General features: G+C 40.5%; 1 protein-coding gene across 1 annotated transcript in view; it reads left to right on the forward strand.

Moving 5' to 3' along the window:
• Window positions 1–16,299, forward strand: part of LOC104957753 (BMP/retinoic acid-inducible neural-specific protein 3-like) — an 81,931-nt gene that overhangs the window by 19,342 nt on the left and 46,290 nt on the right. The window contains exon 4 of the mRNA XM_010785408.1: window positions 5,896–6,132. Coding sequence (XP_010783710.1) covers window positions 5,896–6,132 — 237 coding nt within the window. The remainder of the gene's footprint in view (window positions 1–5,895; window positions 6,133–16,299) is intronic.

Consider the following 16,299-nt stretch of genomic DNA (forward strand, 5'->3'; position numbering starts at 1 on the left):
AGCGCCCCGTAATGAAATAATTTAATTCCAAGAGGCATAGGCCCTAGGCAGGAAAAACATGTGATTAATCATGTAATGTTTTTTGAAAATTATTATTTTTTTTTTTTTTAATTTTAATATTTTGAAATATTTTTTTTTGTATGTTGGGAATTGAGGTGGGGCGGCGCCCCTAGCGCCCTACCGGCCCGCCACTGGTTGGTCACAAATCTTCTGCTTTGTGGCACAAGGTGCGGTGCGCATTTTTCAGATTATCTGCACATTAGACCTGTGTACCAGTTAAGTGCACCCCTGTAACGTGTACATTTGTTTGTCAATATAGTATTCTCCGGTCTGGGACTTCCCTTGTGTCAATCAACCTTTTTATCGCCTGTTATCTTGATTTCTTTTGATTTGTGTTCTCTGTTATATTGTACCATGTATTAAAGCTGTTCTATGAGAAGACGATCACTGACGTGACAGAAAGTTTTCAAAAACCGTTTTCTGGTCTTCGGTAATTTCCAGACAAAGTGGCTACTGAAATCAATCTTACTAACCAACACACTCTCACTCGCATAAACGTCCAGGAGCGACGCGTGGTCAGCGGTCCGTGGCGTGCAGTTGTGGACGCTCCTAGGCTCTTCAGCTCTAAAGGGACACAAATAGCTTTCAAACCTGATTTGCAATGTAGTTCCCATCTGCGGCGGGATTTGACGCTCATGAAGCACGGCTGTTCTTGTGTCGGCTGCCCTTAAAAGTCAATGTGACGCCGTCCATTCTCATTGGCATAACGGAGAATTGTACACCCGGAAGTAAAGTATTCTCCTTACTGTTGATTGATTTTACAAATGTTATCTGCATACTTCCATCGAAAACTAAAAAACACTCAGATTATCCTTTTTCAATTACACAACATTGATTGTGATTATAATTGTGTGCAATCGTTTTTTGATTTTTCCCCCTCGATTCTGGGAGAACAAATATTTTTATCGGAGTAGAAGGATGGCAGAAGACACTACACTACCCAGAATCCCAGCTAGTCGTTTAGGGAACCTACATCCAATGTCTCTGTTTTGACAAAACCCGTGATAGTCTCAAGCTCTGTGAATTGGTCGACCTTCCAACTGCATTCAATATGAAAAAAAAGTTCTTGAAAAGATAAAATCATACTTTATTTCAGCGTGCTTGGCTTTAACTCTTTGAAAGATCACATGATGCATTGTAATTAAATGGTTCGGTAACATTAAATATATTACCTTCTTCCATAGTTTCCTTTATTTTTATTATCTACAGATATCGGTGCCCTCGAATAGAACCGGAAACTATTCTTTTACCGTTCAGTTTGAATTTCACAATAAAGTTAGTAGCAATATTTTGTTTTAATATTATTGTTTTTTATTAACTACTAGACCGCTGGGTCATGTTAAGACCATCTTTTTCTGTGTTGCTGTGGGTTTTTTCCATCGCTTTTGTGTTACAAATATCAAAACAATAACTAAATATATCCGTCGTAAACTAAACCAGAAACAGCATTATATTTTATTTATTTATTTTGTTAACACTGTAAACTTGACAGCTTTCTAACCCAAACCACCTACTGGTCAAAGCACGTTATTACACGTTTAGAGCAATGCAATGCAGGTAGATTGTGTTGCTTTTTAATGACTGTTTACAATGCCTTTTTCTTAATGTCTTTTATTATTATTAACTACTTGTTACTTGTTGCTAGGGACGCTGCTATCGATATTATTTATGTTATGTTGTGTAACTGTTTAATGGTGTTATCTTTATTGCTACCCCCTTCCCCGTCAATGTGTATTCTTGGTCCACAGCGCAAACGTTTTAGTTTAACAAAATCTGCATCTAAAATTGTGGCATAGATAGACTACGTTATTTTCCCCTGTGCAATTCTCCATTTACTCAACAATAACACATAATTATCCTTGTGTTTATTTATTTGTTTGATTAATTAACACAAGTTGGAGTCCGTCAGGACCGAGGGTCGGAGCAGCTCATTTGCTTTAGAGAATATTACACCCGGAAGTAAGTATTCTCTCCGCTTCGCTCGACAAACCCCGTGATAGTCCTCAAGCTCTGTGATTGGAGAGTGTGCTCCGAGGGTTACGCCGAGCGTCGAACAGCACTTGAAATGGGATGGAACCAGGGCAGACTGTCCAAAACTGGATTTGAACGGGTCCGCTACAGTATAGGAAACGTTTGGTTGAGGTTATTGCTGCCAAAGGAGGGTCAACCAGTTATTAAATCCAAGGGTTCACATACTTTTTCCACCCTGCACTGTGAATGTTTACATGGTGTGTTCAATAAAAACATATAATTGTTTGTGTGGTTTTAACTTAAGCAGACTGTGTTTGTCTATTGTTGTGACTTAGATGAAGATCAGAACAAATGTTATGACCAATTTATGCAGAAATCCAGGTAGTTCCAAAGGGTTCACATACTTTTTCTTGCAACTGTATATATCTATCTATCCATCTATCTATCTATCTATCTATCTATCCATCTATCCATCTATCTATCTATCTATCTATCTATCTATAAGGAATCGCAGTAAACAACAGGCGTTGCTATAGCAACACGTCATGTTTTCGCGGGAGATCAGTAGTGCGAAAATCACTGCATTTTCTATAAGGTAAATATTACCCGCTTGCGCTGATGGGTATAAATGGCAATTTTTTGGGCAATTTTTTCGATCTGACTTCATATTGAAAATGTTTAACAACAGAGGGTGCTACATAACACACTTTCAGGAAAAGTCACGGATCGGGAGACTTGAATATTTTATTGAAAAAAAGTTACATATAATCAAGAAACAGCTGTGGGTAAAATGTACCCGTTGGCGGTTCTAGTGTTACATGTCTATGTTTAGGCAACACAAATACTGGTCATTTGGCAAAAGATTTGCTAATTTCAGAATAACTAAGGTCACTCATGATTGGGGTTGTCTTCTTATAACCCTTATCCTGACAATACCCTAATGCATTATGCAACCCTTGCAAACCAGCCTTAGTTCCTTTTTCCTTGCCCCTCTGATGCTGACCACAACCTTTTCTTGGTTTCGCCTGTCTGGCCCTTGACTGCTTACTTTGCCCTCTTTGACAGATTACCTGTCACAGAACTGTGCTTTGAGCTCAAAGTAAACGATTGATTGCTTTCAAGTACTTTACCTCTGAGTACCTATTGCGAATCCACATCTCTATGCCTGGAACCATTACAGTATGGCGGATTGATGAGTGATGGATTCAACGAGTGATTAAAGGGTTGTCTCAATACTCCCTCCACAGAGCAGTACATAATTAATAAAGTGACACCAATGTTAGATTAATTATAATTCAAGTTAAGATAGGCTATAAATCATACTGCAATACAAAGGAAGTAGCAACCTGGAGGCGTAACATCTATTGAGTTAGGGAGAATACTTTAAAACACATGCTGTGATTTCTGGTTGCGATTATTTTAAACTTTAAACCAGCTGTTTCTCACTCTATACTCAAACTGACTTTGATGGATTTTTTCAGGAAAGTACTATTACTACAACTGCTGCCCCTGCCTGTTGCAAAAATAGATACATCCTTACAAACTCAGAGCAGTCTGAGTTTAAAATGACTGCTTTTACTTTCAAAATGTGAGTGATTGTAACAAGTGGAAAGACAAATCAGCAAACGGTGAAATGGGAGAGAGTTGGTGAAGGGAAGAGTGTTATTTAGCTGTCTCCCAAACTGAAGAAACCCCTTCCAGATTTATAACTTCACACACACATACACTTCACCTCAAAGCACCTGCCAAAGCATGGCATTTTGAAAAAATTACTACTTTCATCTCTTTCCAAGCCATTTAAAGAATAAATACCAAAGAAGAGACATGCATATTCATACCAGGGCAAAGCAGGATTGACTTGGCTGTTGAAATTCATCCAGACTAAGATTGTGAAGTGAGGAGAGAGGAAGCTTTTGACATAACAAATTGTATAAGTATTAGACAGAAAGGCACACATGCACCATCAGATGAATTCTGAAGGCCGCCTGTTGGTTTCAAAGAGATGGCGATGTGCTTATACGAACACACATCAGCCTTTGATTTGGTTTAATCGACTGTACTCAGTCTCTGGCAGCATGATTAGCATTTTACTGTATTTTTTATTTATAAATGAAAGCAGCAACATTTTGAAGTGTGATTTTACCCCGCTGTGAAGAAAGACAGTGTTTGAAATAGCTTGGGAATTTATTTGTGTGATTCTACCTCAATAAGTAGTCTACATCAGGAGTTCCCAACCCCCGGCCCGCGGACCAGTACCAGGCCGCGGAGGTGTTACTGCCAGGCCGCGAAATAGCTGTGAGTTTACCGTAATATTTGCAGAATTATAAATATATAAAAATATTTTTATCATAACGTTTTTTTTCAAAAAGTAGCCTGGTTAAACTTTCAACAGAAAACAGTTGAGCATGCTTTTTATGATGTTCCGAGGGATTCGGCGGCTCAGCCTAAGGTCTCAGCCTCTCGTGCGCACAAGAAAGTTACCGGTGCGCCAAGTAGGAAGAGGAACACACAGGAGACAACCGTTTCATTGCAGACTGGATGCTATTTGTTCAGGCTGTTACATACAATTAGTCTCTGTTGCTACCTGCTGGTGAGTAAATATTAAAATCAGTTAAAATTGACAACCGGTCCGCGATAATCTTTTTATGTATCTGTCGGTCCTTGGCACAATAATGGTTGGGAACCCCTGGTCTACATTACACATCTTAAGCTATGCATTAGCAACATCAATGTTAATTTTTAGTGTGTGGAGTATAACGTTTTTAAACAGTGCTTCATTTGGAAAAACTGAAGTGACTTACAGGAAGAGCAGAGTTCAGTGTTTCTCTCTTGCAATTTTCTGCAGATTAATGAGGTATTTATCCTAAATAAAAGGCTTTAGAGACATAATCTCCTTAATTATTACAATACTTTTGCATTGAAACAAAAAAAAGATGGACACATTTCAATCCCACCTCATGCACATTGTACAACTAAGAAATAAAGAATCTGAGAAAAGAGGAAATAAAGAAATCCAGCAGATAGAAAACAACCTGAACACGGTGGGAAGGAACAGCAGGTTGTTTATGATGACTGCAGACTAGATGACAGTTTCCACTGAAAGCTTGCAAAACTACTCAAATATACCCCTGGGCAGGATTATAAACCTATTGCATAGCACAGCACCTGCTGCTAGAGCTTCCACTGAAAATGATATGAGTCGAGCAGCTCTGGAGAAAACAACATATTTTCTTGTTCCTCTGATAATACCACCACACATTCGGAGTAGGAGTCTCTTTGCCAATCAGTCAGAGAACAGAGAGCCATTGGAAATTTGCATAACTGAGCACCCCTGACAACAAACACAGCCAAATGATAAGCATGTCTGCGCACGTGTCAATAGGACATGTTATTAATGTCTGTATCTCTGTGCAGATGAACATTTGAATAGCTTGATTTCTGGTGTAATAATGAAGCTGGAATTAGAGCTGTCATTATAGCGTCATAGACCTCTAGAACATGCCATAATTGACAATCAATTTATATTGTCAGTAGCACTTTATAATAAGATGCCTTTTAAAACAATTCCATCCAAAAGCAATGATGACAAGCAGATAATGGTACAGTAAATGTTGCTTTTAAAGAAATATAATATTTATTTTTTGCTTTAAATCATTTATGTTGCCAATCACAAATCCTTTGCCAAGATTTTTCTTTCAAATGTTGTTTAATTCAGTAGAGAATCACTCATTTAATGTACAAACCCTATCCATATGTTTTAAATTCATCTCAGACTTAAAATAAATAATGTATAGAAGCATAGTAGAACTTGTAACAAAGAAAATGAACTAATACCTTACTATGTTTTTCTTCTTTCTGTATCAGGCTTGCAAGATGTCCTGCCAGAGTTCCTGCGTGAGCGTTTTGTGGAGGCAGCCCTCAGCTATGTGGCATGCAACTCAGAGGGCGAGTTGCTCTGCCGCAACAACGACTGCTGGTGCCGCTGCTCGCCCCGCTTCCCAGAGTGCAACTGTCCCTTCGCTGACATCAAGGTCATGGAGGCGAACCTGGAGAAGAGCAAAGGGGCCTGGCAGGGCTTAAACCAAGATTTCATGGATTCAGGTATGGGCTGGTATTATATGAAACTAGTAGGGAGGGCAATGAAGTGGACACTACCTGAAATAAGGATGTGGTGTGTGAGTTTTTTTTGGGTGTATACAACAGTGGCAAAGGATAGGCATTAACCATTCATAATCAAGTCGGCAATGTTAGGAACTTCTGGAATCCCTCGCAGGCCTATCGCCAAAAACCCCATACATCCATGATGTTCTCTATTGGCGCATCGGCCACTAAGCAAATCCTGCAGCATAATACATGGAACTGTCATCAGAAAATTAGACATATTCCGTGATAAAGTTCTTTATTTTCAGTAATGCGAATTACACGAAAGACCAAAAATGTCATACATTCCATGGATTCATAGATACAATCAAAGCAGAAATATTGCAAGCCTTTTATATATTTTTAATATCTGCTGATTATGGCATACAGCTTAAAGAAAACTCATCCTATCTCTAATAAGAATATCATGAAAATAGTTGATAGCAGTAGGAGCAAAGGTTCAACGAAATGCACTTGAATCAGCTAATTAGACCAGAAATTAGACTCCGAAACACCCTGCATAGGGTTCCTGAGGCCTTGAAAAGAACAACTCCAGGCTTGGTCAGATAAACTAAATCACAAAGTACGGGGGAAGGACTGCTGATCTGAACCTGCTGCGGGCAGAGGAACCGCGCGTCCATTTGACACCGCTCGCATCAGGCAGGGTAAGAGACGCCAAAAAGAAATTCTTCAACCAGAGCAAGCTCGTTCAGGCCGAGTGGGGCAGTTTCAAAGCAGCCAGTCCACAAAAGTCTGTTGGTAACAGGGGAAAAAATGTGGAGAAAGAAGACGGCTTGGCACGAAACCAAGGAGGAGATACCGCATCGCCTTAAGCAGGCATTGTGAAGAAGAGGTCGGCTTCCAGAATTTTGGGGGACTTCAAAGACCAGTGGACTGAAGGCTGGAGTCCCCAAGGTATTCGAACAAGTCAGCTGTTGCAGCGGGAGACGTGTCGCGGGAGAATGGGGCTACAATAGCCGGCGTATTGCCTATGGATACAAACGGGCCACTTCTGAAGGGGCTCAAGAAAAACGGAAGAGGGCGTCCTGACTTGGCTAGAGGAAAAGAGGCACTCGGACAGTTGGCAGCAGTTGGTCCAAAGTCGGCTCTTCTTTCAGAACCGAAAGCAAGTTTGTATTTCAATGTTGAAGTCAAGGCGCCAGAGTGCTGGAGAAAGGCTGGAGAGGAAGCAAAATCCAAGTGCTTGAAATCCAGTGTTGAAGTTCCCAGCAAGTCAGCGATTGGTTTGGGGAGCATGTCAGCTGCTGGTGTTGGTCCAGCTGTGTTTCATCAAGGGAGCGGCCAGATAAATGCAGCTGTGTAGCGCAAGCCGAGATTCTTAGAGCAACTACATGCTTACACGTACTGGGCTGAAAAGCCTATGAGAGATGAGGAATTGCATTTGCTACAGCCATGATCTGGCGACCCTAGCCGCGACACCAGTGGGCCAAAACCCAAGCCCAGTACTGGTGGTCACCTGACCCATGTCCGCCGGGGCATTAGCTGTCCTCGAGTTGGCCGCTGGCAATTCCGGCCTGAGGACTGAAACCCATAAAGAGAATTATGTCGGGGTACGTTGTGAACCGCAAGAAGGCTGAAAGACACCCGCAGACGCGGGCAACAATGCCTACTAATGAGCTACAAGGCGCTAATTGAAGGCATCTGGCATGCCATAAGCAGCCCTCCAGCCAATGGCCAACAGCGATTGCGCTCGCCATCGGCCACGGCCCGGGCTTGATGCAGTTAATGCCGCGTTGCAAAAGGATTCCCCAACCAAGTACTCCGAGTGCATTCATCCCCTGGACATTTTGCAAAATGTGATGTGTTTTGCTGTTATAAATCTTTTTTTTTTACCTAATGGTCTTGAGGAATATTNTAATCAGCAATATTAAAATAATAAAAGGCTTGCAATATTTCAGTTGATTTGTAATGAATCCAGAATGTATGACATTTTTGTTTTTTTAATTGCATTACAGAAAATAAAGAACTTTATCACAATATTCTAATTTTCTGAGACAGTCCTGTACTCCACAGTCTACCCTGAAATAAAGATAGCTCTCACTCTGAGTAGTGTTTGAGTATGAATTAGAGTAGTTATCCAAGTATGGTTAATGTAGGAATAGTACTACTAATACATGTTCTAAACTATGAGTTTACAGGGATTTGTTTGAAATGTTTTACTGTTCACGGCTGTCTCTCTGCTGTACCATCAAAGACTTGCTATATGAAACCAACAGCTTAAACAGTTCCGAACCACAGTCTTGGGACACTTTCACTGCTGTCAGATGAAACAAAACATGCATTGGGCAATGCAAGCTGTAACTGAACTGCACTGAAATTAAAACAAAAAGTATATCTGTTACTACAGTACTATGATTTTTGCATGTCTGTCGGTTGTATTAGGGATTAAGAAGGCTGAAAGTTCTGAAAATGTCAGCGGGAAAAGTGTACTGTATACACCTGAGCAGTGTCAGTGGTCATTACTATTTGGGTGGTCTAGTCTAGTGGGTGTAAGAAGGCGTTTTTGGAGTGTTCAAGCTTAAAGGAGATGTTCTGTTGCTCTTCAAATTCTTGTGTTGCTTTTAAGCTAAGTTAAGATGGACCTTAATTTAGCCCCGTGGGAAAATTCAAAGGTCGTAGCAGCAACAGAATAAGAAAGAAACACTGGTATTAAACATGGGATAATAAGAACAACATTCACATAATACAAAATAAGACAAAATAAGAATAAACATGTAGTAATAGAATGAATCGAAATAACAAAAATGACACAAGTTAAACTCTGAATTTGAGCAGGTGAATGTAATTACATACAGAAATGTATAACGGTTAAACATAAACATGGAAATGTGCAGGTAGAAATGCGGCGAAAGTCTTGTGTACATAAAGTGCAGGTATTTTTGATGGGTTACATGGATGAGTCTGTGGCTGAACGTGCTCCTCATCTTCCTCATCTTCGGTCTGCATGGAGGGGGTGGGAGCCTTGCTGTTCCAAATAACAGCAGTAATTAAACAAGAGCAAAGAAGCATGAATACACCCTGGCTGTTCAGATCAAATGTACTGATAGTTAAGCCTTGTACAGTCCAATACCTCCTAAATACTAAAGCAGAAAATTACAAAAATCCAGGTTTGTCATCCTTGTGAAAAACCCCACACTCTGCCTTCATGTTTTTAAAGTAATATTTTTTTGGTTGGAAAATTGTAAACTGATTTATAGCTCAAAGGTGAATGCAGTTTATTCTCAAAAACACAGTTTATACAGTGTTTAAAAACTATAAACTAAAATAACTTTCAGGTTTTGCTTTTAAGTACATAATAAATACTAGCACTTCAAGGACAATCTCAGATCCTCTTTTGAATATTCTTCATTTTGTGTCACTTCATTCTGTTGTCCCCGCTTCATACTGATATCATTTTTGCCTTAGCAGGATCAGAAGGAAAAGTAGTAGTGATAGTGGTCATATGTACTAGTATAAAAGGGATAAAGCTGAATTACAAGTTTGAGTAATTTTTTTAGGAAAGCTATACTTAGGAAATATGTTTTTGTGCAGAGAAAGTGTGGAGGCCTTTTCCCCTTGTGTGAAATTAAGAGGATAGCTTCACAGTAGTGTGCATCGTTGCTACACTGGGCTGTCTTTTGACATCTCACAGTTAAGGGAAAGATAAATGAGGAATCAGCATCTTCTCAACTTCCTTTAAAGAACACAAAACTTATGACCTAAATTCTGTATTGGGATGTTGCCTTTCTGTTTTCAGCTTACTTTTTGAAACTACTGCATTATTATACATATTATAGTACTGTGTGGATAGGTTTAAATCCTATAGTGTTAAAATTGTGTATTAGCCTGAAGAGTCTTCCTTAGACAGTCACACACTTTTTAAATCGATTTTCACCCATCCCGCCTGCTTTATCAGATCTATTCATCACGACGAACGAGACACAGGTGTGTGATGTAATTGTGCCAATGATGCAGAACATTCAGGTGTCACTTCCTAAATTGGCTGAAGCTTCTTTCCTTTTTTTTTTTTTTACTACATCTCCAGCTCACTTCCTAATGACTTGGAAGGTGTAAGCCGGCTGTAATTGGAGACAGGTTTTTGGCAGCTTCTCTTACATTTTGAGTGTGTTGTAATTCCCTGCAGAATTCAGGGGATTGTGCATGTGATGCCATTTATTTGGAAATTGCTTTGTGAGTGACATTACGGAGGCAAACAGCTTTCTCTGCATTCACTTAGCCCCATTTTGACAGCATCTGATTTTGCAGAGTTGCTTTCTTTTGCTGCATATTAAATCTTTATAAAGATACATTAACAGAGTTTTGAAAAGAGAGAAGGAAGAAATGTAATTGCGAGGCTTTTCGTGCACCGCTGACTTTATGGTTTTTGTCAGGAGCTTGACTTTGTGCTGTTTGTCAAAAAAAATTAGGCCTTCACTAATTTCAGAAGCTCGTATGCTTTGAGTTAAAAAATATCATGAAAGGCTCCTCCGTAAATATCACACAAGGACAGGCAGTGCAGACAGGCGTGCACTGTACACCCACAGGCATGTATCCAGGGCATCATCAAAGTTTTATCTCATTTTAATGAAGGATACACATTCTTACACTTAGCAAAACTCACACACGTAAAGTGAGAGTAAGGCAATCTACACGGCAAATATTGTTTGACTTTTAGAGCTTCCCCATTATCTGTCTTACTATCTCTGTTCCATTTTTTGCATCCTCTATTTTTTCACACATACACAGTTTCAAAGAGTCTGGCTTTTTTGTGGGTTTTTTATCTTCAGGGGGAGCCTGCAAGTTTGTCTGAATCTCGTCTGCTGTGATGGGCTGATACATTTATTGTGGCGAGGGGAAAACAACTGCGAGCAAAGCATGTGTGCGAGAGAGATTGTTCATGTGTTTCGCAGAGACAGAAGGAGGACAAAAAAGACTTAATGTGTGAATAAGTTGAGTCCAGAACTATTTTACCGTTGGTGTTTCAACAGACAGAACATGGACATTATACTATTTGTATGACATTTTGGACCTTTAAGCTTTATATTTAGTGGTCAGATGTCACGGTTTCCAACATACTATACCGTATGGTACGGTACCATGAAATAATTTTCAAAAAACAGGTACATTAAAAGACCAAAACCTAAGTCAGTCTGTCAGTGCTTTCTTATGTTCTACTGAGACTTTTAGAAAAGGTTAAATGGTTAAATGTTTTTAAAATGTTGGATTATCTTTTAATCTTAAATCACTTAAACAAAAGCCAATGTGAACAACAAAAGTAACCAAAACCATCAGATAAAAAACTTTTGGTATTTAAATAAATTAAGGAATAAGTGAGTCCCATTCAAATAAGTTCACAAATGATGAATACATGGATATATTCAGTCAGCAGGATTGATTTTCTATTACTTTACGGGAGAGGAATCACTTTGAACAATAAACAATATTTCAGTAGTAAGTCCTTTTTCCCTAAGGATGGCTTCAGAATGAATTAACCATCCTGAGCCATACAGGAGGTTACACAATGCTAGACCAACTCACAGGATAGTCGAATTGTGATTGTGATTGGTTGAACATTAGCATATCAATAAGAACGTTTCATCTAACAACCAAGCCTATTATGCTAGATCTTTGCGATATGACCTCAGCCGATGAGGGGGAATGTGAGTTTTCGGCCACCATACATGTTCCAGAGGGTGAGGAGAGGGTGTAAGTTACTAATGAGGTCACTCATACATGAAACATTAGACGGAGCTTCTTGGTAATTGAGATTCAATTCCCGGTTCCGAAGGTGGGTATGAGGCAGTTTTGACTCTCCACTGAGAGAACGACAGAGTCAAGAAAGTGGAAAAATACTAGTGATTTCCAGAAGAGAGACTTTAATCTCCTGCTGTCTGCATCAAGTCCTACCAAATATAGCATTGTCACTGTGAGCATGTAAGTATGGCAGCACCACTTAACAAACATTACTTGTGTTGTCCCATCAAAAGGCCCATCAATATTGTTTAGATCAGTAAACTTAAGTGTAAATCTTACTGTTCAGCATCCTTTCCTTTTGTTTCCCTTTCTGAGGGGTACATCTATAGCTGGGAGCTGTATACTATGGAGGAATCCATAAATCCTGATCATAAATGTTTACACTTGTCGCTCTCTTAGTACAAATCTTCCAACAGTTTCTAGAATCTGCTCTGTTCTGCATCGCGTGCCTCCTCTTGTAGTTAAGCGATGCAGTACAAATCGTCTAATTGTCTCTCTTCCTCCATTATGTTAATGGAAAGGCATCCCTGCAAGCTAACAGGAATCCGTTTGATACTTGGTATCACATACAAATAGTCCTGGCATGCATTCCACTCAACACTATCAGGACCCCGCTGCTTTGAATCTCTGCTCATTTCCATCTTTATTGCAGCCATAAAGCATGCCGTCTCAGGGTGTAGATGTAGAACAAGCACTTCCTGGATTTGTCAAAACAACAAAAGAAAGCGGGATTATTTTTTTTCCCAGAGATGAGTTTTACCTCAGCTCAAGATTTGGCAACACTTCTTCCTCTACCTTCTCATTTCATTTCCCTCATTTATTCTACTGCGTTTGGCACAGGCAGTCTCCCTTGTCTTTTCTTCATTTCTTCCTTTTTTCTTTTGTCTTTTTTACTCTCTTTAAGACTGGTCCTCCTTCTTTCTTTCTTCTTTTTTAGCAGGAATCCCAAACTCAATTCATTCATCTGGCACATGTTTGTTACAGCTGTTGTTGGCACGGTCTCAAAGTACATTTGGAGTGAAAGCAAAGTTAAGCAGCATGTGCTTAGACTCTGAATAAAGGGTTTTATTACAGTCCAGCATGTTCATCTTGCCAGGCACTGAACAATGGGAGCCTTTAAAACATGGCATGTTTAGAAACCAATTGCCAAATAATCAAATTTGATTTTACAGTTCAGAAATGTCTATCCAAGAGAGATCTTTTCACCCAGAATATCCATTGAGTGATTAGTATAGCAATTATAACTAATTCCACATTTCCCCAAAGCTTATCACTTTCTCCTGAGAATAAAAACAAAATGATACTTTTTTATTTCTCTTGCCAATTTATTTTCATTTTTTAAAGCATGAAAATAACAGACAAGGAAGGAGTATTAAGAATAAGGGATGATTCACTTGATGATTCCATCCAAAGAAATGGCTGCACTCAACTTGACATCTCTTTATCAAACAGTCAAGTATGATGACCATATGCTACCATTAGCTGCCGCTCTTAAAGATAATGAGATTTCAATATCAATGTTATAACACTAAAAGGACAAAAGACTGAGAAAAATGGTGCTCACCAATCTGATATTAACTTTATAAATAGAAATACAGAAGGGAAAATTAAGATTTATGTAAGTAAGAAAATCAATAGAAATATCAACTGCTGTACAGGATTAAGGCACCAAAACAGAGCCAAATATTGCCACATAATGCATGTAAACCGTGGGTAAATTCGTTAATCCAAATGGGGAATAAACTGGTTACATTTAGAAAAAGAATGAGTGTTCCCAGTGGAATAGTGAACAGAATCTAAAGGCTTCAGAATGGGGACATATATATAATATATCAATTAAATCTCCCTAATCTAAAAAAGCTACTTTCTACGTTTCTACTGTTTCTGTGTTTACAGGACCGTGGCTTGGGCTGCCTTTGAAACAGTAACTATAGGTTACTTACGTAACCCCAGTTCTCAGAGTAACATGAAGTGAGATGTCTCACTATGGGATGCGCCTCATCGCGGAGCAAACAGAAGCATCAATCTCATTACGCCAATCCTGATTGGCTGGTGATCTTGACGTCAGCGTCAGGGAATCCACCCCCTATAAGTAGCTTGCGCTACGCCGCATGCGTCATTCAAAAATAAGCACCTCTTCTCGCTTCTCCATAGCAAGGGGATCTCACTTCATGTTACTCTGAGAACTGGGGTTACGTAAGTAACCTATAGTTCTCATTCATAACACTCCGTTCGATGTCTCAGTATGGGATATTGTAGCTCCCGTATTGCCAGACGAGCTTATCTCGAAAGTCACCAAGACCAACCAGAACTTAACAGTTAGAGCTCTAACTCAGCAGGGGGCCCAGCACTGCATGGGCCACACTGGGAGCAGAGACGTCTAATCTGGGCAGTAGAAAAACCTACACCTCTATTAGGGACGAACGGACACGGTGGAGTCCACCCGCAGTCTCAACTACCGGACAGGTCCATACTGACGTTACGATACTCTCTTACCGACGTCTGTAAAATCCTGGAACCTCTCACTGCCTAACAGTTCCCCTCTGCCGGCACGGTTTCACCGTCCTAACGGAGTTTGTCCCGGTGGTGAATGGCGGTGTGTCGAAACCAAACAAACGGAGCGCAATGGTACAAATTGCGGTACACTTAGGGCACCGAGCCAGTGACGTTCCGTGGTTTCAGTGTCGGGAACCTAAGTTACCTTCGAGCGGTTGAAGAAACGGTCGCTGACTTGTGTGAGTCTGGTCTCTACCTGTGGAACGACTGGAACACGGCTTCTGGGTTTGTTATGTGCTCTCGCGATCGTTGAACTTCGGAGGAGTAGGGTCACGCCGTGTGTCGTTCTGGGGTCGCCGCAAAAGCGGTATAGTCGCCTCCTGCCTCCTTGCCCGTCATACCTCTTGCTCCCCATTTATTTATCCGGATTTATTTATTTATTTATTACGGTTGTCATAAAAATTTTAATTAGTATTTCGAGTAGCCAGACATTACACTTTCTTACGTTGTTATGCGTGATGTCTACGCACGAGAGGTCGTAAACAGCCTGTCTAAACAGTATAGGTATCTTTTTGCTACTAGTTACAAGTATTATTACATTGATGTAGGTTGCCATCGCGAATAAACGCTTTAATCGGACGGTTAAATTATTAAGTTGTTGCCATAGTGACTATTTATTGGGCATAGTCCTGGATGGAAAGTATTGTTTGGTATAGTATTTAAACTTAAATTAACTTTTAAATTCCAACTGGGTGGGTCGATTTATCCGTCGGGTATAGCTTTGATAAACAACCAACACACAAATTTGACAATATAAATTGATAATTTCTTATAGGTTCGGGACACCTCTCCCTTAACAAACTCCGGGACCTTGAACCACGCGTCGTCTCCACCTCGCCGCGAACTGGTTCCTTCCTGAGCGCACGACGTCCCCGCTCTCGTCCCGGTCAAGAATGTCGCCGGGGTTCACCTTTGCCTCACTACACCCAAGGGACTTGACTGAAGGAAAAGTTCTCTCGTCGAATTCGGAACTCGACCTGTAGGACTCGCTGCAACATCCCCCGCTCTTCACTTTTGGTAAGTCCTACATAACCGGTAAGACGTGTGGAACGGTCGGGGTTAAGGGCGGAGGTACGACAAGCCTTCGGCCTCCTTCCGAGTATTTCGAGACAGACCGAGACGGTAAAGACAGCATACGCCGTAGGCTCGCGAGCAAGGAGCCGCAACGGTCCAACTTTTGCACCGACGCGTTATGATAATTGTCCTCTCTGAGTGAGTAAACCGTAAATACTTTACGCGTATCGCTGGAAGGAGCTACTTCGCTACAGAGCGGGACGAATTTCTTAAATAGTCGTCTTGTTGCCTCTCTTCCAGATGAAACCTTGTCAAATTTTCGGGAATGCTCGCGTTTCATTTGGCAATAAAAAGACTTACCAAGGTAATCGGATACAAGGCATTCCGACCATAAATAGACAACTAAAAGCTTACGACATCCGGATACAAATAGCGATAATCCGATGTCATAGCAAGAATTATTTCCGAACTAATTAAGTAATTAAGTAAACAAAGTATGGAAAGCATTGTTAATTCTACGGACGCACCACCAAATACATTCGGGATATAGACAATACAAATCCGGCATCCGATAATCGGATGCACAGCTCAAGCAATTAGTAACTATCCCACTCAAAGGGGGGGCTGGGGGTCGTTTTCAGGCGTGGGGGTCTTTTAGTCAAGGGCTGCAGGGACCAGACGTCCGTGGAAGCAAACACACGAGTAAGCTGAGCACCAGACCGATGTAGGACCCGAAACCAAGTCGCCCACAAAGGTAGGTTCTGTAAACACGTCGTCGCTCGGACCAGGAGCGGCGAGTAAAAC

The sequence above is a fragment of the Notothenia coriiceps genome, unplaced genomic scaffold (genome assembly GCF_000735185.1).
Source record: "Notothenia coriiceps isolate Sejong01 unplaced genomic scaffold, NC01 NC01_scaffold00027656, whole genome shotgun sequence".
Lineage (NCBI taxonomy): Eukaryota > Metazoa > Chordata > Actinopteri > Perciformes > Nototheniidae > Notothenia > Notothenia coriiceps.